The sequence below is a fragment of the Leopardus geoffroyi genome, chromosome C2 (genome assembly GCF_018350155.1).
Source record: "Leopardus geoffroyi isolate Oge1 chromosome C2, O.geoffroyi_Oge1_pat1.0, whole genome shotgun sequence".
NCBI classification, from domain to species: domain Eukaryota; kingdom Metazoa; phylum Chordata; class Mammalia; order Carnivora; family Felidae; genus Leopardus; species Leopardus geoffroyi.
In genome coordinates, this window is record NC_059333.1 from 56082844 (window position 1) to 56108536 (window position 25693).

The window sequence follows — 25693 nt, forward strand, 5'->3', positions numbered from 1 at the left end:
ACTAGTACTCCAGCATTTTATAACTCACTTTTTGTACTCATCCAATCAATATCTATAAGTAAATAGTCATAGCAGGTGTGTTGGTGATGCTTAAGACCTCCTTTCTGTTAGGAAATTCACTAGAAGGGCTCATGGGACTTAGCACAGAATTGCACTTATGGCAAAGTTTTATCACAGCAATGCAGTAAGGGTATACAGCGGATCATAATGGGGAAAGATAGGTGGGGTCCGGAGGAATCCAACTGCAGCTTTCTTGTGTTTTCTCCCTCTCAGGGTCAAACAGAGGGCATTCTTCCCCCACCTATGAAAATGCAGCAACACATGTGTGATGTTTCTGCCCAAGGAAGCCATCAGAGACAGCACGGAAGGGTTTTATGGGGGGTGGTCACATAAGCACCCTCTGCCAGCATGTATCAAAATTCCAGCATAACCATATTATTTGCATAGACTAGATATAGTAAACCAACCTTAATTGTTAGGAAAAGTTTTCTATCAGTGTAGGGGCCTTTACCAGCCAAGTTCCCAGAACTTTACCAGCCAAGTTCCCAAGGCCCAACCTAGACAGCTAGACTTTCTAAGGACGAAGACTTCCATGTTAACCCTTTTCTACACACATGCCACTTTGGAAAGTTCCTATTTATTTGTAACAAACAGAATGGCAATACTTCTTATGCTATTGTGATGTCTGTGATAGAAAGAAGATGAAGAAGGCTAAATATAAAATCTACATATGAAATGGGCTACTCAGTATAACTTGTGAACTTTATATGCGGTATGAGGTCCTTCATGATCTGATGACCTCTAAACTCTCCAGCCCCATCTCTTGCCAGCTTTAGTCTAGGCATTTAGGAACGCTCTTGGTTCTCTAGATATGGGTCATGCTTTCTTATCCCTATGCCTTAGCACATTCAATTCCTTGGCAATTTTTGGTTAGCTCCTTTTCCCCCTTCAGGATGCAACTTGAGATCTCACGGCCTCTTGAAGCTTTCCCTCACTCCCCAAGATTGGGCGAATCATGTACTTCTGGGGCTCCCCTCCTTCTTCTGTGCCTCCCCATCACAGCACTTCCCACTTAGTAGTGTCTCTGTCTTTATCTGCATCCCCATCAGGCTACAAACCCCATGAAGGTAGCACCCTCACCCATTAATATTTGTTGAATGAATAATAATTATTCAGGACTGTGTTGGCTTAATGTAGAATGAACAACGGGGTTCCCTTTACAAGAAAGACTCTTTAATGACTGATCATCTTCAATGACGACGCTCTCAATCTTTATAAATAAGGCCATTGGGAAACTGAAATCCAAATGTACTAAGTAATAAAGTTATCTTCAAAAGATCTAAGAAAAAAAACAGTGTTATTCTCCCCCCATCAGGAACTACTTCACATAATTTTTCCAAGAAGTGCTCTTCTTTTGTGTACTCCTAAATGTCTTTCTTTTCCATCTGAAACTCTGGCAGAAGTGCCCATATCTCTATCTTTGTATCTCTTTCTCTCTCATTTCTATTTAACTGGCTATAATAAACTAGAGAAAGGAAGAGAGAATGCTCCCCAATACACACACACACACACACACACACACACACACACACAGTGCCACATGACAGCTATGTTCTGCTTTAAGTGTTGTTCTGTACACGACATATCATGGGTGGATTGGTGTAGTCACCAAACTGTTAAGGACAGGAGAAAGGCCAGAAATAGGGGTCCCATGGTCAGCATCATATCTCCTTATCTACCAATACAGATTCTCTGTGGCTGGAATCTCAGAATATAAATTTTTTAAAGCTACCCAGGTGATTTCTTTAACCCTGCAAGTTTTGAGAACCTCTGCATGGTAGACCTAATGGACAGGGTAGTATGTAAGAAAGGTTGCTTGAAAGAGAAGAGCAGAACACTCTCTCACAGGACACCCTCTACATTTATTCACATTGGCTATGCACCAACAGACTCCCACTGAACTGCCCTTGTAAGGTCCACAGTTGAGAAAAATGACTCTAGACTAAATTAGATCCCTTTTGGAATATCTCAGAAGTGCCATATTTTTATTCATGAAAATACTGCATATTATAACAAAAACTGTTTTCTAAATTTATTGCTAAAATCTCTGAGGAGTTCCTAAAGTTGAAATTAACAAGGTCTATATTATCTTGACTACAAAGAAGTGCATAAAGATTTTTAACTAGCTTAAATTCTGAACTATGAAGGGGCTAGCCAAATTTAATCTTAGGGTAGATTATACCTAAGAGAAATGTCAACTGAAAGAGGTAATTTAAAATAAAAGTTATAAGTGATGCAATGTAATGAAAATGTTTCTGTCATAACCACAGTATGGCAAGCAATACATTACAATGTGAAGCTGTAACTTTTGATGTGTTCCTAGCCAGCTCAGTTAAGACATAAACTATAGACATTATGAAATGCTGCCCAATGACTGTCAATTTAGGAAGACACTGGCAACGTGGCATCTAATTTCAAAATATTACTTAGCACAAAATTTCAACTCCATTATTCCATATTATATCATCACTCTCAGAGCTGTTTTGTCATATGGGTTCTCCTAACCGCCTGAGATCCTAAGCCGTGATTGATTCCAGGGGTATGACAGGACACTATGATGACAGCCAATTCTACAACATGCTTTTTTTTTTAACTAGAATCTGTCCTTTCTTGCAAGTTCTCTTAAAGTTGAATATGTAACATATTTATAATGCTAAGAAGACAAGTCACAAAAGCAACATGGCCCAGGGAAATCACATGCATAACAGAACAAGTACAATGCTTACATGAGTTACAGGAGTGACCAAGTCTTCACAATTTGGAACCCGAAAGAGATTTCAACAAAAGCACTTCACAAAATTTCCTAAAACTAAAACTCCCTCTTTCCCTAATAAAAATCCGCAACGATCTTCAAGGATGGAGGACAGTGGAACCCACTAAGAAGAGTGCTGGTACCTTCCAATAAAAGTATCTATGGGGGCGCCTGGGTGGCGCAGTCGGTTAAGCGTCCGACTTCAGCCAGGTCACGATCTCGCGGTCCGTGAGTTCGAGCCCCGCGTCAGGCTCTGGGCTGATGGCTCAGAGCCTGGAGCCTGCTTCCGATTCTGTGTCTCCCTCTCTCTCTGCCCCTCCCCCGTTCATGCTCTGTCTCTCTCTGTCCCAAAAATAAATAAATGTTGAAAAAAAAAATTAAAAAAAAAAAAATTAAAAAAAAAAAAAAGTATCTATGTATTCTGAGAAAATTACCTAGACATTGGCATTCAATTCAGTGCTAGCTAGCTATCAGACCCTAGGTTAGTTTCCATGGCATTACAATAGTAGGTGCTAGAAAGAAGTATTGTAGGGAAAAGCAGAATGGAGGGAACTAAGATGTACTCAGAACCTCTGTGTGCTAGGTACTGTGACTATTCTATTTCTACAGCATTCATATTAAGCAGATCATGTTCCATGTAGCACCATTTTATACATGACAAGACTAAATTTCAGAGACCATAGATAACTTATCACTAGAATGAAAGCTCTCTCGGGCGCCTGGGTGGCGCAGTCGGTTGAGCGTCCGACTTCAACCAGGTCACGATCTCGCAGTCCGTGAGTTCGAGCCCTGCGTCGGGCTCTGGGCTGATGGCTCAGAGCCTGGAGCCTGTTTCCGATTCTGTGTCTCCCTCTCTCTCTGCCCCTCCCCCGTTCATGCTCTGTCTCTCTCTGTCCCAAAAATAAATAAACGTTGAAAAAATATATTTTTAAAAGAAAGCTCTCTCAACAGAATTCAAGCCATTTGGGGTAAGATATTTGTAGTTTTTTCCCTTGATATATACCCAGCTTCTAAAACAGGTCCTGACACTCAATAAATATCTACTGAATGAGGGAATATAAAATGAATCTAAGGAAGCCCAAGGAAGAACAGTAAGGAGGCCTGTGTTCCTAGAGAAGATGGGAGAGGAAAGGAGGTTAGAGAGTAACAGAGAACTTTATCATGCAGGATGCTGCAGAACATTATAAAGACCTTCGCTTTTCCTCTGAGTGTAATGGGAAGTCATTGGGGAATTTTACACAGAGAGTTTTTAAAAGACTGCTCTGGCTGCTACAGAACAGCGAGGGTGGCACAGTTTTTACTGAACTGAGAGAGACCTGTGGCTTGGTGGGAAACCCTCCATAATAAGTATGGCGAAACACAATGATGGCTTTGACCAGGATCACAGCAGTAGAGGAGGTAATAAATGGTTGGGTCTGAATCTACTCGAAGGCAGAACCAACAATAAACAAGTAAGAAATGTCATCGAAGAATTCTCAGTACAAGAGTCCTGAGTATGAAGAATTTTAAAAAGTCAAAACCCATAGCTAGACACATTGTGGAATTTTATTTAAAGTTACAAGAATTCCTAAAAGCTATTCAAGGTGGGGAAAATGAGCAATTTATAAAAATTCAGTAATCACATCTGCATTAGGCTTCTCATAAACAACATGGATTCAAGACATCGAATAAGCAATAATTTCTGAGGGAAACTACTTTTGAATCAATGTTTCTTTATTCATTTAGACAAACATTGAGGAAGAAAAGAAAAATAAAGATACTTTTAAGGATACAAAGCTTCCAAAAGTTTACATCCAATGGACTTTGAAATAATTATCTGAGCAATTCCTTGAGCAATAATAATCCAGCAAATGAACTAATGAGTAAATTAAGATTCAGGATGGAAGATGGTGTGGTAAGCAAAGAGAAATAATAAATCCTATAATTGAGTCTAAATGATTACTTATGCAGGGTATGACATAATATTATAAAATTTTATAAATAAATCCAAATAAAATAATCAGAAAAAGGTAGAACTGGTAAGGGAGAGAAATAAAGCATACCAAAGCCTTGACTTACTTGTGAGTTAAGATAGATAACACTTTTAACTCCACACTTTGATAAGAAAACTAAGTTTGATATATTTATTTAAAATATAAAGGCAGTCCACTCTGAAAGAATAGCATGGAACAAATAATTTTCAGACTATCTGAATGGGAAAACATGAATCATCCTTCTTGACAAAAAAATAACAACTCAACCAATCTCACAAAGGGGGAGAGAAAAAAATAAGGCAGAACAAAATTAAACCCAAGCACAAGCAAATGGCAACAAATTAAACAAACAAACCTAACCACAAACAAATGACAACCAAAGAAGTAAATATAAAACATAAAATGAGAAGGCAGAGTAAGTCCAGCTATAGCAGATGTCCTAATAAGTGTAAACTAGATAAATTTCCTATTAAAAGATAGAAGCACTCAGAGTGAATGCTAACAAATCTGGTTACATGCCATTTATTTTTTTTTTTTTAATTTTTTTTTTCAACGTTTATTTATTTTTGGGACAGAGAGAGACAGAGCATGAACGGGGGAGGGGCAGAGAGAGAGGGAGACACAGAATCAGAAACAGGCTCCAGGTTCTGAGCCATCAGCCCAGAGCCCGACGCGGGGCTCGAACTCACGGACCGCGAGATCGTGACCTGGCTGAAGTCGGACGCTTAACCGACTGCGCCACCCAGGCGCCCCATGGTTACATGCCATTTATAAGAGACAAGTTGAAAAATAAATAACACTGCTGAGAATAAAGCAGTGAAAAACTATGTGGTAAGAAAAGTTAACCAAAATAAAGCAAACATAGGTTAATGTTAGACAAAAACAGAAACAAAGTTATTAGAAAGTATCACTGGAACACAGAGGGATATTTTACATTAATAAAGGTTCACTTAAGGGGCACCAGGGTGGCTCAGTCGGTTAAGCATCCAACTTCGGCTCAGGTCATGATCTCGCAGTCCGTGAGTTTGAGCCCCGAGTCAGGCTCTGTGCTGACAGCTCAGAGCCTGGAGCCTGTTTCAGATTCTGTGTCTCCCTCTCTCTCTGACCCTCCCCCGTTCATGCTGTCTCTCCCTGTCTCAAAAATAAATAAACGTTAAAAAAAAATTTTTTTTTAATTAAAAAAAATAAAATAAAATAAAGGTTCACTTAAACAAAATGTGTGTATGCCATAAATCTAATGACTCAGAAACATATATAGCAAAAATTAGAAGAAATACAAGAAACATAGACAAAACCATAGGCACTGTAAGATTCATACTGCTCTCAGAAATTGGGGGATCAAGCTGGGGGGCAGGGAGGGGGCGAGGCAGAATGGAAGATTTAAATAATTTAATTAAAAGCTTGATGTTACAAAATCTTTTCAGAGAGTCACAATTTTTCCAATGTTTAAAACATTATTAGGCCACAAGAAATCTCAACAAATTTCAAAGAGCCGATATGATGCAAACTATGTTCTCCGATCACTGTATAATAAAATTATAACAGTAATAAAAGGATATTTCACCCACCCCCCCCCACACACACACACAAAATTTAGGTACTTGTAGATTTTTAAAATACTTTTTGAAAGTAATTCCTGAGCTGAAGAGGAAATCAAAATGGAATCTGTAAACTATTTAGAAATAAGCAATAATGAGAGTTCTACTTTTGAAACCTGTAGAATACAGCCACGATGCAGGGGTGGTGCTGGGAGGATGCATAAAAGCCTTAGTTGTTTAGATTAGAAAATGAGATTGAAAGTAAACAAATAAAAGATACACCTCAAGGAAGCAGGACAAGTAAAATAAAACAACGTTACAGAAAGTAGGAGAAAATAGAGAAATACAAAATAAATAAGAATCTGAAATTATTTTATTTTTAAAGACAGTTGAAACAACTAAGCCTCTCTGGCCAAGAAAAAGAGATGACATACCATGCAATAAAAGTAGTAAAAGTGGACACAACTACAAGGTTGGGGAAACAGAAGTTTTATAGGAATATTTTATGTAAAATTCCTTATCAACAAATCTGAAAATCTAAATAAAATGAATGTTTTTATAAGACATTATAAATGACAAATTTGATCCAAGAACTTAAAAATCTGAATAGATTAACAGTTATAGCACAATTCAAAAGTAATAAAAGTGGTAATAAAAACACACAGTGATAAGACCACAGACATCATAAACTAGCTGGGTTTATTGTAGGAGTGGAAGAATGACAGTTGAATATCACAAACTTTCATAGTATACTACTTTAACAGATTAGAAGAGAAAAACAAAACTGAATCATCTCAACAGATGTCAAAAAACCACTGACTGAAACTTGACACCAATTTTCTAATGTGAAAAATAAATAAAAATCACTCAATAAACTAGAAATAAAATGACTTACTAAGCTTGACAAAAGGCACTGATGAAAGGAAAAATAGGGGCGCCTGGGTGGCGCAGTCGGTTAAGCGTCCAACTTCAGCCAGGTCACGATCTCGCGGTCCGTGAGTTCGAGCCCCGCGTCGGGCTCTGGGCTGATGGCTCAGAGCCTGGAGCCTGTTTCCGATTCTGTGTCTCCCTCTCTCTCTGCCCCTCCCCCGTTCATGCTCTGTCTCTCTCTGTCCCAAAAATAAATAAACGTTGAAAAAAAAAATTTAAAAAAAAAAAAGAAAAGGAAAAATAACTAGAACAAATATCACACTTAATGATCAAAGATAAAAGAATTCCATTAAGACAAAAAAAAAAAAAATAAACTATTGGGACCTCATCAAGATAAAAAGCTTCCGCACAGTGAAAGAAACAATCAACAAAACTAAAAGGCGACCAACGGAATGGAGGAAGATATTTGAAAATGACAGATCAGATAAAGGGTTAATAAGCAAAATCATACTATAAGGAATTTATCAAACTCAACACCCAAAAAACAAATAATCCAGTGAAGAAATGGCCAGAAAACATGAACAGACATTTTTCCAAAGAAGTAATTCAGATGGCTAACAGACACACAAAAGGACGTTCAACATCGCGCATCATCAGGGAAATACAAATCAAAACCACAATGAGATACCACCTCACACCTGTCAGAATGGCTAAAATGAACGACTCAGGAAACAAGAAATATTGGGAAGGATGTGGAAAAGGGGGAACACTTTCCACTGCTGCTGGGAATGCAAACTGGTGCAGCCACTCTGGAAAACAGCATGGTAGTTCCTCAAAAACTTAAAAATATAACTACAATCATACAATCTAACCACCAAAATTCTTAACTACTGTGGCATATATGATGATATAAAATTACACTCAACTATATAAAAGAAGACTGAAATAAGAACCAAAACATAAATATGTCAGTTCTCCCTCCGTCAAGCTATAAATTCAATAGACTACTAATCAAAGTCCCAAGAGAATTTTTTATAATAAAACTTGAAAAGCTGACTTTGAAATTCATATGGAGGAGAACATGTGCAAGAACAATCATAACACTTTCAAAAAGGACAGTGAAAGAGTACTTGCCCTACCAAATATCAAAACACATTATAAAGGCTATAGCAATTAAAAAGTTCTAATGAAGCAAGAACAGAAAAAATATATGAAAAGAAATAGGTCATCTAGAAAGAGATCCACAAATGATGAGAATTTAGTTTATATTCATGATGCATTTCAAGTAAGTAGGAAAGGCTGAATGATTTTAAAAATGCTACATACATTAGAAAGCATTAATCCATCCTCCCCTCTGCACACACACTTCGTATCATGTGCAAAAACAAATTCCAGATAGATTCAAAAGCTATAGAAGTAAACCATAAGTATTTTTAAAATGATAAGAAGATATATTTGGTTAAGGAAAACCTATCTGAGGTTAGATACTCATAAAGAAACTCATAAAGATAGAAACTCATAAAGAAAAATACTGACAGATTTGACCCCAAAATATCAAAAATTTCTCTAAGACAAAGGACAGTACTAACAATGTTAAAAGTCAAGTGGGGAGAGAGAAGGAGTTATGTGTGGTTATAAAAGGCAATTGGAAGGAACCTTGTACTGATACACTGGAGATTTGCACCAGATGGATTATATCAGTGTCAGCATCCTGGTTGTGATATTGTTCTACAGTTTAGGAAAATGCCAGCATAGGGGAAGCTGAGTTAAGGGCACACAGGCTTTCTCTATATTATTTCTTATAACTGCTTATGAGTCTACAATTACCTAAATACAAATTTTAATTAAAGAAAAGACAAGTGCCAGATTGAAGAAAAAATGTTCCTCATATTTAACATCCAAAGTAATAACTAAATAAAAGTTCCTAAAAACCATTAAAACTACGTAATAGAAACATACAAATATAAACAAAAGATACAAGCAAATTATGGAAGCAAAGTAAGCATCCAAAAAACATTAAAATATACCCCATACTGTCAATAATCAGGAGAAAACAAAGTTCAGAGAAATATTTAATCTACCTGGCAAAATTTTAAAAGTTAGTTTATGTCAAATCTTGATGAAAATGGGGCCATTGACAAAATTCAGATCATTGGCTGGGTGCATAGATAGTTTAAGCTTTTTGCACAGCAACTTACCACTATCTATTTAAATTTAAAATTACTGGGGCGCCTGGGTGGCGCAGTCGGTTAAGCGTCCGACTTCAGCCAGGTCACGATCTCGCGGTCCGTGAGTTCGAGCCCCGCGTCGGGCTCTGGGCTGATGGCTCAGAGCCTGGAGCCTGTTTCCGATTCTGTGTCTCCCTCTCTCTCTGCCCCTCCCCCGTTCATGCTCTGTCTCTCCCCATCTCAAAAATAAATAAAACATTAAAAAAAATAATAATAAAAAAATAAAAAATAAATAAATAAATAAATAAATTTAAAATTACTACCACTTAATCTGGCAATATTATCCTGAGAATCAATACTAAAGAAATACTCATGCAAGTGCCCAAAAATGTAAGTATAAAGATTAGCATTAGTTAAAATAGTGAAAAAGTGACGTCAATCTAAGTATGATGTATACCAATCTATGATATCATGCAAATATTGTTTTATACCAATGTACAGTTATTTATTACTTTACAGTCACTTTTTTAAAAGTTGCTTAAAAGTGAGGTATAGGAGTATCCAATAAAAGAAAAAAGGATTCCTTGGAAAAATGGCTTATTGTCGCATTACTACAGCAGCAGAAGTATATTATGAGCCTAGAATATCTTATGATGCCAAAAAGTACAAAAATATTCAATACTGATGGTGATACATCAAAAGAACATAAGATCAGCCTGAATAGGCTCCCACTAGCCAAATCTAGGACAACTTTAGCTACAACGTTAATACTAATAGTGATAGATTATTACCCTTAAAAGGAATGCATGGGTCCCTACTGCGTGCAAAAAGAAGAGGGGCAGGATGAATGATAAAGCAAGTATGGTAGATTATCAACATCTAGGGAATCTGAGGGAAAGGTATACTACAATTCTTTGTAATATCTTTGCAACCCTGTTGAAAAGTCTAAATTATTTCAAAAGAAAAAGCTAAGAAGAAAAAAGTATGACTTCAATATAAACTGGAAAGTACTGAAAAATCTAGATGACACACTTCAATAAGCCCAAGTTGCAGAGTTATTTCTATAGTAGAAGAGAGATTGGAGGAGCAGGGGTAGAGAATGAGAAAGCAATGTTACACTGATTTAGGTATCTATGCACTTTTGAGAGGTTTTCAAGAAACTCATATTTATGTACCATTGGAGGCTCACCCCAACCTCTGCCCCAAAGATTACTGTTCCTGGACCAGGTGCTGGACCACCAGGTGGAAGAATGGGACACGGGAGAGAGTAAAGAAAACTAACACCCGGATCCAGGATTTTTTGGTGGTATATCTTATATGAAATTTCAAAACCTCAGTTCTGAAATTGTTAATTCCATACTGGTGTCCACATAAAGAATTCTATGTCCTATGAATGAAATTTAAAACATCTAGATTAGAGAGTAATTCCATACCTGCCAAAGATAGACTCTCTGGATAAGGAATGTTGAAGGAGAATCCCAACCCTATGGATCTTGCACATTCCAGTTTACAGTAACCACCTGTGAGGCATTACAGGCACTGACATCTCAGAGCCATCTACCACCTGTCATCTTCCATTTGGTCAGTCCTACTGCATTCAGTCAATAGAGGTTCTCTGGCACCTGGGTGGCTCAGTGAGTTGAGTGTTCAACTCCTGATTTTGGCTCGGGTCATGAACTCACAGTTCGTAAGATCAAGCCCTGTGTTAGGGTCTATGCTGACGGCGTGGAGCCTGCTTGGGATTCTCTCTCTCCCTCTCTCTCTGCTCCTCCCCTGCTTGCACAAGCGCTCTCTCTCTCTCTCTCAAAATAAATAGGGGCACCTGGGCGGCTCAGTCATTTAGGCATCTGACTTTGGCTCAGGTCATGATCTCACAGTTCGCGAATTCAAGCCCCACATTGGGCTCTATGCTGACAGCTCGGAGCCTGGAGCCTGCCTCGGATTCTGTGTCTCCTTCTATCTCTGACCCTCCCCCACTTGTGCTCTGTCTCTCTCTGTCTCTCAAAAATAAATAAAAATGTAAAAAATAATGTTTTTAATAAGTAAATAAACATTTAATAGAGGACCTCTGGAAATCACTCTGATTTTAATCATCTGTGTGATTGTGGCTAAAGGTTACTAACAGCCACCAGTTGGAAGGAGAGAACAAATTGACTTGATTTTGTTTTGACTACCTCAAAGGGGGAAGAAAAAAAAAAAAACTTAGTGGAGAAAAATCTGCAAGAGTTTGAGATGCAGGACTTGGTCCAGAGTTCCAAAAATTACAACATAAAACATGAATTAACAAACAAACATTGTCTAGGCTGGCCCTAAAGAAACATCTTGTTTTCTGTTATTACTTCACTACTCTTTTAATATTCAGTATTCTCAGCCCTTCCCCTGCCTCTTTGTTGCAAACTCTTAACTTCCTTTTGATTTCTTACAAAGCTATTTTTCATGTTGTCTTCTACCCTTTTAGGGCACTTTGCCTAAGTTTAATATGGCAGATTCTTTCCCTGCAGATATAACCTACTTTCTGTATATCGTTATGTATGGAACTCTGTGATTCCCTGGCACTCCCCACATGTCACATTCACAGATTCAAATTCTGATTTAATATATCACACATTAAATGCAAACTTCTGCCTCATCTGATTCTGAAATTCTGAGATGACTTTTCTGTCTACATATTCTCTTTTAATGTAAGTAAAAACAGGCTGTCTTTAGACTCATGTTGCCAAAGCACATGCCACTGCCCATGTGCTTGAATATCACTCCTAATGAAATTTTCATGAGATTACTGTCATCTTAAAACAGGGCCCTGCTAAAGGTCGGATATACTGCTGTAGAGCCTCAGTGCAAAGCCAATAAAGGGTATTGATTGCAAAGTTTAAGACGAATATCAAATAGGGCGCCTGGCTGGCTCAGTCGATTAAGTCTCCAATTTCGGCCTAGGTCACGATCTTGCCGTTCCCGAGTTCGAGCCTCCTGTCGGACTCTGTGCTGACAGCTCAGAGCCTGGAGCCTGTTTGAGATTCTGTGTTTTCCTCTCTCTCTCCCCCTCCTCCAACTGCACTCTGTCTCTGTCTCTCAAAAATAAACATTAAAAAATTTTTAAAAAAACCCTGATATCAAATACTCACAAGAACTATATGAAAGTTCAGACACTTTGACTCAGTAATTCCATTCCTGGGAGTTTGTCTTAAAAAAACAATTCAAAAGAATAAAAAAAAATCCATCTGCATGAAAATGTTTACCTCAATATTATCCATAAATAATGTGAAACACTGGGACCAATGTTACTATCCAAAAATACAGAAATTGTTATGTAAATTATGATGAATCAATTTAATGGACTATCGTAAAACCACTTATCAAGAAATTATTATGAGACTTACCCAGACTACATAATAACGTAAGTTCAGAAGCAAATCATAAATGAAAAAGAAAAATGAGAAATTACACTTAAAAACACTAGAATTGAATAAAAATTATGATATACAAATTATTTTCTTTACAATTTTTTAAAATATCATTTCACTTTTGGGCAGCCTGGGTGGCTCAGTTGGGTATGCCTCCAACTTTGGCTCAGCTCACGATCTCACAATTCACGAATTCGAGCCTCACATCGGGCTCTCTGCTGACAGCTCAGAGCCCAGAGCCTGTTATAGATTCTGTGTCTCCTCTCTCTGTGTCTCCTCTGCTCATTCTCTCGCTCTCTCAAAAATAAATAAACATTAAAAAGAAGGAAGGAAGGAAGGAAGGAAGGAAGGAAGGAAAGAAAGAAAGAAAGAAAGAAAGAAAGAAAGAGAAAGAAAGAAAGAAAGAAAGAAAGAAAGAAAGAAAGAAAGAAAGAAAGAAAAAGAAAGAAAGAAAAAGAAAGAAAGAAAGAAGGAAAGGAAGGAAGGAAGGAAGGAAGGAAGGAAGGAAGGAAGGAAGGAAAGAAGGAAGGAAGGAAGGAAAGACACCCAAGGCACCTGGGTAGCCCAGTCGGGTAAGCCTCCAACTTTGGCTCAGGTCACAATCTCACAATTCGTGAATTTGAGCTCCACATTGGGCTCTCTGCTGTCATCACACAGTCTGCTCTGGATCCTCTGTCTTCCCTCTCTATCGGCCCCTCCTTCCCTCGTGTGTGTGTGTGTGTGTGTGTGTGTGTGTGTGTGTGTGTGTGTGTATTATATATTATATATATTTTTACAATAAACAAAATTGGAATAAAAAATAGTATCAGAAAAACCTCTTCTCTGAGACCAAAAAAAAAAAAAAGCCTGAAAGCTTGAATTTTCCTATTTCTATGTAGAAAATTAAATGATTTTCAGAATCAGCAGGACCATACCATCTAAGACCAAAGGTGGAAATTGCATAGTTCCAAGGTTTGAGACTTGTTTTGAACAGAGGAAGAATCATGCTCAGTGGTTTAAGGGGACACAATAACCACAAGAAAAATGGCAAAGGAGTTATTATATTACAAACCACCTGTTCTCAAAACCAAGATTATGTAAACTGCACTTGTTTAGAAGTTCAAATAACAGAAGTCGTAAGTGCAAGAAGAGTCAGAAAAAGATCCATCTTTGACCAGAGTATCCTTTCAGCCACAAGAGTCCATGTTTTCCTAGTCCCTTAGTAAAGAGGATCTGGGTTAATGGTTAATGTCAGAGCCCACTGGCTTTTCAGAGGGGAAACCTATATATAATTACTCCCCCCCCCCCCAGGAGGTGATACTGCTGTCCCTCCTTGGCACGATCATGAAACTCATATCAGAAACCATGAAATAGAGAGCGCCCCTGGTACAGAAATGACATCTCCTCTTTACAACAATCCAGCCTCATCAAAATGCCCCACCCATCTTTAAAAAGCTTTTCTTGTGATTAAACTACGAAAAATGTTGAAAAACCAACCAAACAAACAAATCCAATGTGGTCAATGTTCCTAAATTAAACTGTACGTACCCTGGGTCTGACGCATTTTCATTTTGTGATTAATTGCTTAAATGACTTAAGAAGCTTCTGACTTCATTAAACCATCTGGAAACAGTAAAAACTTTTTCCCAAAGAATTAGCTGTCTAATTATGCCTCTAATAATTTTATTTGTTTCCTGACACTAGTGTCGAAATGCCAAGGCACTCTGACAGATAACTGCTTGAAAATTTAGTCCCAAAGCTTTTAAGTAGCATGAGATATTGGTTCTGGAACCAGCTGTTAAGCAGAAAGGTAGGGTCAGCAGGAAAGGGGGAGATGGTAATGGATGTGCCAGTAACCGTTCTGGGCCTCCTTTCTGATCTTGGTGTATTAATACTGCCAAAAGGGTTCCCAGCATTTGTATAACAATAAAGAGGCTGGATTTTTTTTTTCCAAGACAAAAACCCTTCATTTCTGTGTAAATTAAGAATTACACATTTTAGAATGAAATAAGAAAAATATAAATCATAAAAAAAACTTTAAGTAGAAAAGATCATCTAGAAGCATTATCAAACACTAAATTTTCTAACTGGGGAAGGGGTTTTCAAATTTCACCTCAAAGACAAAACAAAAATAGGTTCTTTGTTAAGTTTATGTCTTTCCTTGGGTCTCAATACCTTAGTCTAAAATTACACTGCCCAATATGGTAGCTATTGGCCATGCTAGAAAACTGCTCCAAATTGATACATGCTATGTGTACAAAACACACACTAGATTTCAAGGATTTAGCAGGAAAAAAAGTATAAAATGTCTCATTAATATTTTTCATATTAAAATTATAATTTATATATACCAGATTAAATAAAACATTATTAAAATTAATTTGACCTCTTTCTTTTTACCTTTCCTAACGTGGCTACCAGAAAATTTAAGATTTCATATATGCTTCATATTTGCTGCTCTCATTAGATTTGCACCAAACATCAGTATTTAAAATGAATCAGATTGAATTTAACTCTTTCAAAATCCCTTGTAACTCTAGAGTTCTGACACTAAGAAAGTGCATGTCCAAGCTGATAAGTTTCAAATACAAAGTTACTTTGGAGAAACTTAGGTTTGGTCACTGTTGCATTATTTCTCCACAATTTTCATTCATGCTCCCCAATCCTTCCTTATTCTGTTTCATATAGATTCCTAATAGCCAAGAAAAATGAATGTGTCAATTTATTTACTTATAAACTGCAAGCGTGAAGTTCATAAGGCCATTCTTAATTGTCAGTTGGTCATATTTCTTTTTGCTCCACACCATACTGATGCCCATTTTTAATGATATGTAACGAATAATGAACTCTGTTTTCTTCAGTTTTAGTATTCATAAAATAAGAGTTTCAGAATTAGAGAAGCTTAAAGGTGTTATTCCGGTGGTTCCAAAATGTGCTGCCACCTCGAAATCACCTGGGCAACATGTGAAAAATATTGACTCCTACGCCTGGTATCTGGAGATTCTGACTCAGCAAAGTCTGGGATAAGACAAAATCCTATACTTAAGAAGCTGTCTGGGTCACTCAGAGGGTCAGCCAGGTTTGGGAATCAATGGTCCAGCCTAACTCTCTTCATCTGTAACTGGGGTAAAATGAATTACCTCAGTGCTAAGGCCCAGTGGCCTCAGACATAGGACCAGGATACTGCCATTATTGAGAGACATTCTGTGAAACACACATACTACTCACTCCTCAAGAGCCCCAGCCATCAGCATATCTTCCTTGTCAGTCTTAACATCCAACTCTGGCTCTCCGCTAAGCAAAAGCTTCAAGTTATAAATAACCAGCAAAGTACCTAGTACAAAAAAGGATGTTTGCCTTGTCAGTATTGTAACAACACCAAATATTAGTCATAGTGCTATTATCTCATCTATGGAATTAAGCCTACTCTCGACCAAATTTCCTTCAAAACTTCAGTAAATAATATGCTTGGATAAGTTCCAAGATGTACGTCTTACAGCACATTCCACTTTCTTCCAGGGTGTTGAGTTTCTACGGGAAAGTGTTTATTCCTATTCAATTCATTGTAAGTCTCTCAACGTGGATTCTTAAACTTTGGCACTTTTTTCATAATTTGCATTATGAAAATAGTTGGAGGAGTCTGAGCTAAATTTGTATTATAGGTAAAGCTCTCGTTGGTGGAACTGAAACCAATGCACATAAAAACAAAGATGAGTTTTTAAAATTTGTACAAATATGAAGAATTGCTTTTAGACCTTATAATAGGCATTGGCAAACTTTTTCTGTAAAGGGCCAGATAATAAACATTTCAGGCTTTGCAGGCTGTACGGTCTCTGTGACAACTACTCACAATTCAAGTCCACCACTGCGGAATGAAAACTGCCATAGAGAATACATAAATGAATGAATTTAGCTGTGTTCCAATAAAACTTTATTTATAAAAACACATATGGGGCTGGATTTGACCTGCAGGCCACAGTTTTCTGACCCCTACTCTAAAGCATAGTTAACAAAAAAAATCCCAATTCTTTACAAAGTTGATTGTGATATAAAGACAAACAAGACTGTCAGAGAAATTAAAAAAACAGCCAATTACACTTTTCCTGGTAGTACTAAGACACAAGAGAGAACAAACAGCACGGTGACGAAAATTGCCTGTGTCTAAATCCTGGATCAATCATTTATTTACCAATGCAATGACCTCAGATAAATTTCCTAACCTCTTTGAATCTAATTTTTCCAATCTACATAATGGAGTTCATGAGGCACCTAAAGCATAGAGTTGTTTTGAGAATTAAATGCATTAATATTTATAAGGTGTTTAGAAAAATATTCAAGAAATAGTATACCTTTCATTAGTATTTACATGAGTATTTCACAATTAAAAGTCGACCAACACTGGGTTCTATTCCTGAAACTAATACTACAAGGTATGCTAATGAACTTGAAGTTAAATAATTTTTTTAAAGTCAACCAACAAATCACATTAGCTCCCCTTCAAGTGTATCACGTATACATTAATAACATTAGTATTTATTAAGTTGCCACTAGTTTTCCTCTAAGAGAAAAGGGAGAGAGTGACAAAAAATACCATTTTTAAACAAAATGCCACAAATTCGAGAAGAAATTTTGAGGGCAATACAAGCCAACTCAGAAACAAATTTCTCAGAATTTCACTACATACATTACATAAATCAAGGAGTTGCAGAAAGGAAAATGCACACAGCTTTCTCTAAGGTAGATTCTTCTTGTTTCTAGATAGTAAAGGTAGAAGTTTGGAGAATGAGTGGCACTGGAAAATGTTAGTAGACACATACAGAAATACAGAAAGCTCTGTTCATCTGGAACATGAAGCTTTTACTAACTCTCTGCCACAGAAACCTAGACTCATTGGTTTCTAAGTTGCTAACTCTCTTATAAAACTCTCCTCTAACCTTAGACGCTGCGGTAAGCATCTCCTAACTCTGCTATCTGGTGCAGGGACTATGTATTCCCTGTGGTCACACACTATGTCATCCTCTTCACATCCAGAGTTCCCCAAGCTCAGGCAAGTACAAATCTTTCTCCCAGCGTCAGGCATTTAGAGCTATTCATGTCTGGATTCACTTAAGACAAAATTCATATGGATAAAATGAATGACTGTGCCCATGAGAGATCCTGCATGGTATTATAAATAGAAAAAATACAAAAGTACATGTAAAGTATCTTTCCAAAGGCAGTAAAAGCAAATACTTCTATCAAGATTTCAGAATTTTGGTGATCTTACCACATTTCCCGTAGATCATATCAAACTGCTGCATCAATTCAGCTTCATTTCTAAATGGAGAGTACTTAAAAATTATAGACAACTCTGTTGAGAATTTTTGAGGATCATCTGTAACAGATTCTCTGGTTCTTGTTAACCATGAAGGTATTGGAACCACAACCTATAAAAAACACACACATCAGTTTACTAGGAAATATACAAATACAAGCCATCATCCTTTCGTCTGTTCCTAATTCAGTCCATTCCTCATCTAGCCAAATTGGAAAACATGAAATTGAAAGTTTATTTCCCCCTTGTATTCTAGTTTTATAAAGAAGAGACACATAACAATTATGTACACTCAGAGTTGTGTTCTAAAATGCTCCATTGTAGAATGTGGGGACAGATGGAGTCTGCTTCGGCCCACTAATGAAATATGGGTAGGATGGCAGAGGGAACAACGGTATTGACACTTCAGAAGTTGAAAAGTACATGACAGCATATCCAGGAAAGCCGACCGGAGGCCCATGCCAGAAGAGAAAAACAGCCTGTTTACAATTCAGAACACCGTAAAAGGCTCAGAGACTGATGGCATGAGTTAACTGTGGAGGTGAGATACAGAGGGAAGAGCCAGAAGTAGCATCCCGATCCCCATCTGCCACTAGCTCTCCCAATTCCACAGAGACTGGATGCTTATTCTCTAGAAAGAGTAGAACAAGCTATTTCTGGATTAGAGGATATGTCAGGCACAATGATCAGGGGGACCTTACTGAGATCAGAGGGGTCGAAGTACACATACTGAGTGCTGAGAACCCAGGCCTCCTCTCTCATTTGGGTCCCCCAAAGATGTCAGGTAGGCCTTCAGGCAGAAGACTGTAGGAGTTTTCCTGGAGAAATCAGACTAGCCCAGAAGGAAAAACATCTAGAAAATTACATTGAGGGTTTCGCAATCATACAGCTCAGCTAGAACACCACTCTCACAGAGCTTTCAATCCACATTTTATTGGACTACTCTTTAAAGTAGTACTCCAATATGGAGTACTACTCCAATATGATAAATACAGACCAAATAAGCACAAATAAAGCAACTCAGTGGAAACAAAAACTGTATGAGGAAGATGAACATTTCAGAGGAAAAAATAAATAAATCATTGTTAATATCTTCACAATGCTAAAAGGAAAAATACTGTATCCATGAAGCAAAACTATAGATCTTTAAAAAGGAATATTGGGGCGCCTGGGTGGCTCAGTCGGTTAAGCGGCCGACTTCGGCTCAGGTCATGATCTCTCAGTCCGTGAGTTCGAGCCCCGCGTCGGGCTCTGTGCTGACAGCTCAGAGCCTGGAACCTGTTTCGGATTCTGTGTCTCCCTCTCTCTGACCCTCCCCCATTCATGCTCTGTCTCTCTCTGTCTCAAAAATAAATAAACATTAAAAAAAAATTTTTTTTTAAATAAATAAAAAGGAATATTAAGAGAATTTAAAACACTTCTTGGAAATGAAGAATATGATTACAGAAAAAAATTTCTATGACAAGGTTAGAAGATAAATGTTAGGAAATCTCCCAGGAAACAAAACAAAAATATAAACAACAGAAAACAGGAGAGAAAAGATAAGAAAATTAAAGAACCAGTTCAGATGCAACAGAAGTTGCAGAAGGAGAGGAAAGGGAATACGAATGGAAGAAAAATCATTAACTTTACAGAAAAATATCCCCAAATTGAACAACACGTGTTTCTAGATTGAAAATGCCCAACAAGCAACCAGCACAATGGATGCAAATAGACTGGCCCAAAAAGCAAAATACTTAAATCAGAACATTGGAGACAAACAAGATTCTACTGACTTCAAAATGTACAAGGGGAGATAAGAGTCAGAAACAAGATTCAGAAATTTAAATGGCTTCGGACTTCTCAATAATAACGCTGGAAACAAGATATTGGAGCAAGGCTTTCAAATTCCTGAGGGAAAATTCACTCCAACCTACAAATAACACCAAGCCAAATTACCATTGAATGTTCAGATAGAATAAAAATATTTTCATGCATGTAAGGTCTCAAAATACTTGACCTTTCATGTACCCTTGTTAAGAAAACTCATAGAGGGCACCTGGGTGGCTCGTTGGTTAAGTGTCAGACTTCGGCTCAGGTCATGATCTCACAGTTTGTGGGTTCAAGTTCCATGTCGGGCTCTGTGCTGACAGCTCAGAGCCTGGAGCCTGCTTCAGACCCTGTGTCTCCCTCTCTCTCTGCCCCTACCCCGCACGCTCTCTCTTTCTCAAAAATATATAAATAGAAAAAAAAAGAAAAGAAAAGAAAACTCATGGAGGATATGGTCTCAAGGACAGATGATGGGAGCAAGCAGAGCACCAGCTGTGGAGAGCAGGAGTGAGGGGGAGTGCGTCAGAAGACTCCAGAACAGAGTCTTCAGTAGGTGGGACTAAGAAGAGTACAGGAGACTGGGGTTAAGATAGTGATAAAGACAGAAAACCAAGAGAATATTCAGTGACAGTGTTAAGAACATAGAACATTAAGCAGACAATTATTAATTCCAGGAAAAATGAAAAATCGTGCAGGTAAAGGAAAAAATAGTTCACGACATGGTTATAGTTGTGAAAAGTGGTTCTGGTCTTAAAACGTAAATATCGGGGCGCCTGGGTGGCGCAGTCGGTTAAGCGTCCGACTTCAGCCAGGTCACGATCTCGCGGTCCGTGAGTTCGAGCCCCGCGTCAGGTGGGCTGATGGCTCAGAGCCTGGAGCCTGTTTCCGATTCTGTGTCTCCCTCTCTCTCTGCCCCACCCCCCGTTCATGCTCTGTCTCTCTCTGTCCCAAAAATAAATAAACGTTGAAAAAAAAAATTAAAAAAAAAAAAAAACGTAAATATCAAACATCAGCATAAGTAAAATTACGTTGAGGGTGGAGAATTGGGATGGTATGTATGTGTGATATAAACAGAGGAAAAAATATATATAAATCCTTTTGTAATGAGCAGTTAATAGATAATACCTACATCAAACCAAGAAGTAGTAATACAAATATGTTATAAAGAGATATTAAGGAAAATATTGAAAAACTCTGCTCATACTGTTGAAAGAGACAGCCTCTGTAGTACTGGAAATGGGAAAGGGTTGCTGGTTTTAGTTTTTAAAAAAAGGAAATGGGCCATCTTAGGAAAGCTGTAACCTCAGCTTTGGTCAATTTTCCATGCCTTTACATACATAAAGTACAACATAAATGCTTAAAGCATTGCTTTTCCTCATTACCAGTCTCTCACTCAACTACTCCCTATTGCCTATAGACTGTTCCTTATCCAGCCCCACTCCACCACTGCCAGTGGGCATGCCATGCTCCTCATATCTCCACACTGCCCTTCAAAACCCCAGTACTCATCTCCCGGTCTGAGAGTTGCTGCCATTTCTCTCCACGTATCAGCCCTTCCAGCTGCAAGTGGAAGTCTCTCCACAAAACCCTCACTGACCAATCAAGGCTCTCTATCTATACCATTGTTTCTGACAATTTTGTTAATGGCAGAAATGCATACTCACTGAACAGTTTTGGTTTTTTTTTAACGTTTTTTTTATTTTTTTATTTTTGAGACAGAGAGAGACAGAGCATGAACAGGGGAGGGTCAGAGAGAGGGAGACACAGAATCTGAAACAGGCTCCGGGCTCTGAGCTGTCAGCACAGAGCCCGACGCGGGGCTTGAACTCACGGACCGCGAGATCATGACCTGAGCCGAAGTCAGCCGCCTAACCGACTGAGCCACCCAGGCGCCCCCAGCTTTCTTTTTAAACATTCTCATTTTGTCATGTATCCAATTCACATGTGTCTGCCTACATTTTGTGACAAGGCTATCTTATTTTGTGATCACTTTGATGATCAGATGATCTTCTGCTGGTGTCCTACCTTCCACAGGGAAGGTATCTGTGCCAGGCAGTTCCTTAACCTGTATTTGCTGTATGGAATTACAACTGACATTCTGAACAGTAAAACCCAGACACTGCAAATTAATAAGGCATATCTAGGTCATCAAATGGAGTTGAAATTATAGTCACTAGAGTTACAGTTTCAAGTCTATTTTTCACCCAATTTCTTTAGATTTTGTATTCCAAGTCTTTTAATCCAATACTTATTTTAAAATGATCATTTATGGCACAAGTGGTGGAAATGTTTTGCAGGCTCCCAAAATCTCACTGTGCCAAAAGGAGCCTCTTACTCTGGGAGATTCAGGTACATGGATAATGAAAATTAAGTTCTGAAAACTGCCTAGGAGTTAAAAACCCACTCAAGAAAAGTCAATAGGACAGGCTTCCGATGACCCCAGATTGTTGAGCCACCCTCTATCCATTTCCCAAATACGTTCCTAAATTTCTAAATCATAATCAGAAAAGAACCATTGTAGCCTTCACCTCCTGAGATGGCAAATGAAAACAACACCGTTACCGTGGGAACCAAAAGAAAATCTAAATTCTTACCTCACTAAGACCTTCTCTTTCACAAAATGTCTGAGAAAAAAACACACAGGTCATCGTTTCTTCCTTCTTTGTAAAAAGAATAAAGTCTTTTCCAATCCTCATGGATCCACTATATAAAAAAATCAAGAATATACTGGTTTACATCTCATATACGAAAAAGAAGAAATAGGTGGGCAAGAAACTATGCAGTGTAATGAATTGTTCTTTCATAGAAGTAACTCCACTGTTTTGTTGACCCATCACCAAATGGGAACAAATGCTTTTTTCTCAAAGTAGAGCAGATGCATTTGAACTAATCTAGCCCTACACCCTTGCTTGAAACATGACTGCTAGAAATAAGGTACTGTTCAGGACTCAAGAAAAGAAGACTCATCTGTCCCTGGCAGGTGCCACACAGGTGGCATATTTTCTTGTCCTCATATTCTCTTGTCCTCATCTTGCATTGAGACCGGTTAATAAAATAAGCTGTGGACACATATTCACCTACACTTACATATGCTCTGAGAACAAAAGAACACAGAAATTAAGTGAAACTCTGAAGTACAGAGCTGGTCCTTCAATAATACCTAAAAGACGATTCATCACCTATCTGAGAATTAAATTTAAAAATGTTGTAGGGATGCCTGGGTGGCTCAGTCATTAAGGGTCCAAGCCTTGATCTCGGCTCAGGTCATGATCTCATGGTTTGTAAGTTCGAACCCTGCATCAGGCTCTGTGCTGACAGCATGAAGCCTGCCTGAGATTCTGTCTCTCCCTCTCTCTGCTACCCACTTCTCTCAAAATAAATAAATAAACTTTAAAAATAAAAATAAAAATCTTGTAAAGATCCAAGTCAGTTATAGGTATGGAAATCCCAAAACAAGGTAGGATTCTCAAGTTTATATATGTGTTTTTTTATTTTTATTTATATATAACATTTATATAAATATAAAATATAAATATATATATATGTATACACACACACACATACATACATATATATTGTTTAAAGTTTGTTCCCAATATCAATAATACATGCCCTAAAGGAAAACAATTTCTGGGGCACCTGGGTGGTTCAGTCAGTTAAGTGTCCAACTTTGGCTCAAGTCATGATCTCATGGTTCATGAGTTCTAGCCCCGCCTTGGGATCTCTGCTCTCAGCACAGAGCCTGCTTTGGATCCTCTGTCTCCCTCTCTCTACCCCTCCCTGCCTTGCTGTTTCTCTCTCTCTCTCTCTCTCTCTCTCTCTCTCTCTCAAAAATAAATAAATATTTTTTTGAAAAAGGAAAACAATTTCTCACCTTTTAAGACCATTACCATATTGTCCAATAAACTTCAAGGTTGATGACCGTTTCTTAGATGTTCCAAAGTAAATGATACCTGAAGCCTCCTCTGTAATTGAGAAAGACACTTAAGTGGTTAGGAATTATGAATCATTGACACTGGCCAGAGGTCCAGTTGTCAGGATGTCACACATATCTCAAGACATTAGAACAAACCCGTATCTCTTGGGTCAGTCCAGAGACAAGGATCCTTGTCAGGCTCCATGATCCCTGCCCAGGATCTCAAGTGCAATATGTTGACGGTCAGACAGACCTAGCCATATGACTTTGGGTACACAGAGCTTAAACTCTGAGTCTTAATTTCCTCGTCTCTAAAAGGGAACTGTTAATACCTATGTTAGAGCTGTTGATGAAGATAAATATATTAAATGAGATTATCTACATGTGAAACCCTGAATACAATGCACACTACCTGTTAAGTGCGAATAAAAGTGTTATAATTATTTGTACCACTACTAATTTTCCACGAATTTGACTCTTATCTGGCCCCAGGTAAGACTGAAAAGGGCAGAATGGCTTCTGGTCTGATACTACCTGAGGAAAAAGGGCTACTTGTTTCAGACTCTCATAGTTATTCTCCAGATCTCTCCAGGGCATTCTGGAATTCTAGAGAAGAATCCTCTGAACTTCAAGGAGTTTATGTAACCTGCTCAAGGTTAAACAGCTGATAAATGTTACTGTAAGGGTAATAGTACAGAGTTACCAGAGACCATATTCTGTGGTTTTCAAAGCACACTTCACAGACTCCCATGTATGGTGGGGCCAGAGTTCTGGGCACAGGTATAGAAGAGTGACATGACCCCTGTCCACAATAACTTTATGTCACGGCAGGAGAAACAGATTAAAAGAAGCAAATAAATAAGACCATTTATGAGAGTATTAGGTAAAGAAAATAAAACCAGGTTAATGTGATAGAGAATTAAAAGGAATGTGGCCCTCAGAAGGAATGATCAGGGAAGGCCTCTTTCCTAAGGTGACATCTGAGATGAGATTCAAGTGAAGGGCCAGCAGGTGTAGTTGGAATGCTACAAACAAGGGAGACAGAGACGTGAGAATTGATCAAAGAGGTAGACAAAGGTCAAATAATTCAAGAAACTAGAAGCATTATTGGGGAGTATAAATTTTACCCCAAAGTAACGAAAAAGCACTATGGGTTTTAAGCAAGGGAATGATATGATGTGATTTATATTAAAAGATAACAAATACCCTCAGGATTGCTCTGTGAGGAATGGCTTAATGGGGCAGGACCAGAAGTGAAGGGGTGGAAGCTACTGCAGTTACTTCCATGGATCAAGGTTGATCCAGATCAGTTTGGGCCACAGAGTCTATTTTCAGTCATCAGATAAATCCTTCCTTCTAACTTACTACTTGATTTCCAATCAATGTTAACAAAGAATTGGTCTCTCAACACTAGTGGGCTTTTAAAACTACTACTGCATATGTCAACTGAAGTTTGAGTTCCTTCTAAAAATCTGAGTATTTGCCACTTCCCTGTGTTTTGATCATTTTGCTCACGGCCATATATAAAAGGAGCTGCTTCTTTTGTTTTTTTCTTTTTTTTTTTAATGAAGGGCCTTATATAATAGGGAAAGTAGGATAAAATACACAAAGAGGGAAAGGTTAGGACCTGACTGAGGTCTCTGGGTGGGGAAAAACACACATTTTGGAACAATGCTGGGAGTGTCTGACCACAGCAAACCCTCTCAGGAGTAAGGTCCCTCTCAAGAATGTAATAAACACCACCTACTCCCCCTTGGTTTTCTCAGGAATTTGACAAAAAGACCTGACTAAAAATAAGTAGATCATAAACTATGACCCACAAGGAACGGTTTGGCCACAGATCAGCCCTCATACAATAGAAATGAGCCAATCAGTAATGGACAACCAGCACCTAAAGTTATCAGTCCAATAAG

The 25693-nt window shown here is 38.1% G+C and overlaps 1 protein-coding gene across 1 annotated transcript in view; it reads right to left on the reverse strand.

Moving 5' to 3' along the window:
* Positions 1–23985, reverse strand: part of MORC1 (MORC family CW-type zinc finger 1) — a 152681-nt gene extending 128696 nt beyond the window's left edge. The window contains exons 1-5 of the mRNA XM_045500974.1: positions 23937–23985; positions 23739–23829; positions 22459–22567; positions 18008–18167; positions 15970–16075 (exon numbers count right to left, since the gene is read on the reverse strand). Coding sequence (XP_045356930.1) covers positions 15970–16075; positions 18008–18167; positions 22459–22567; positions 23739–23829; positions 23937–23985 — 515 coding nt within the window. The remainder of the gene's footprint in view (positions 1–15969; positions 16076–18007; positions 18168–22458; positions 22568–23738; positions 23830–23936) is intronic.
* Positions 23986–25693: the final 1708 nt, after the last annotated feature.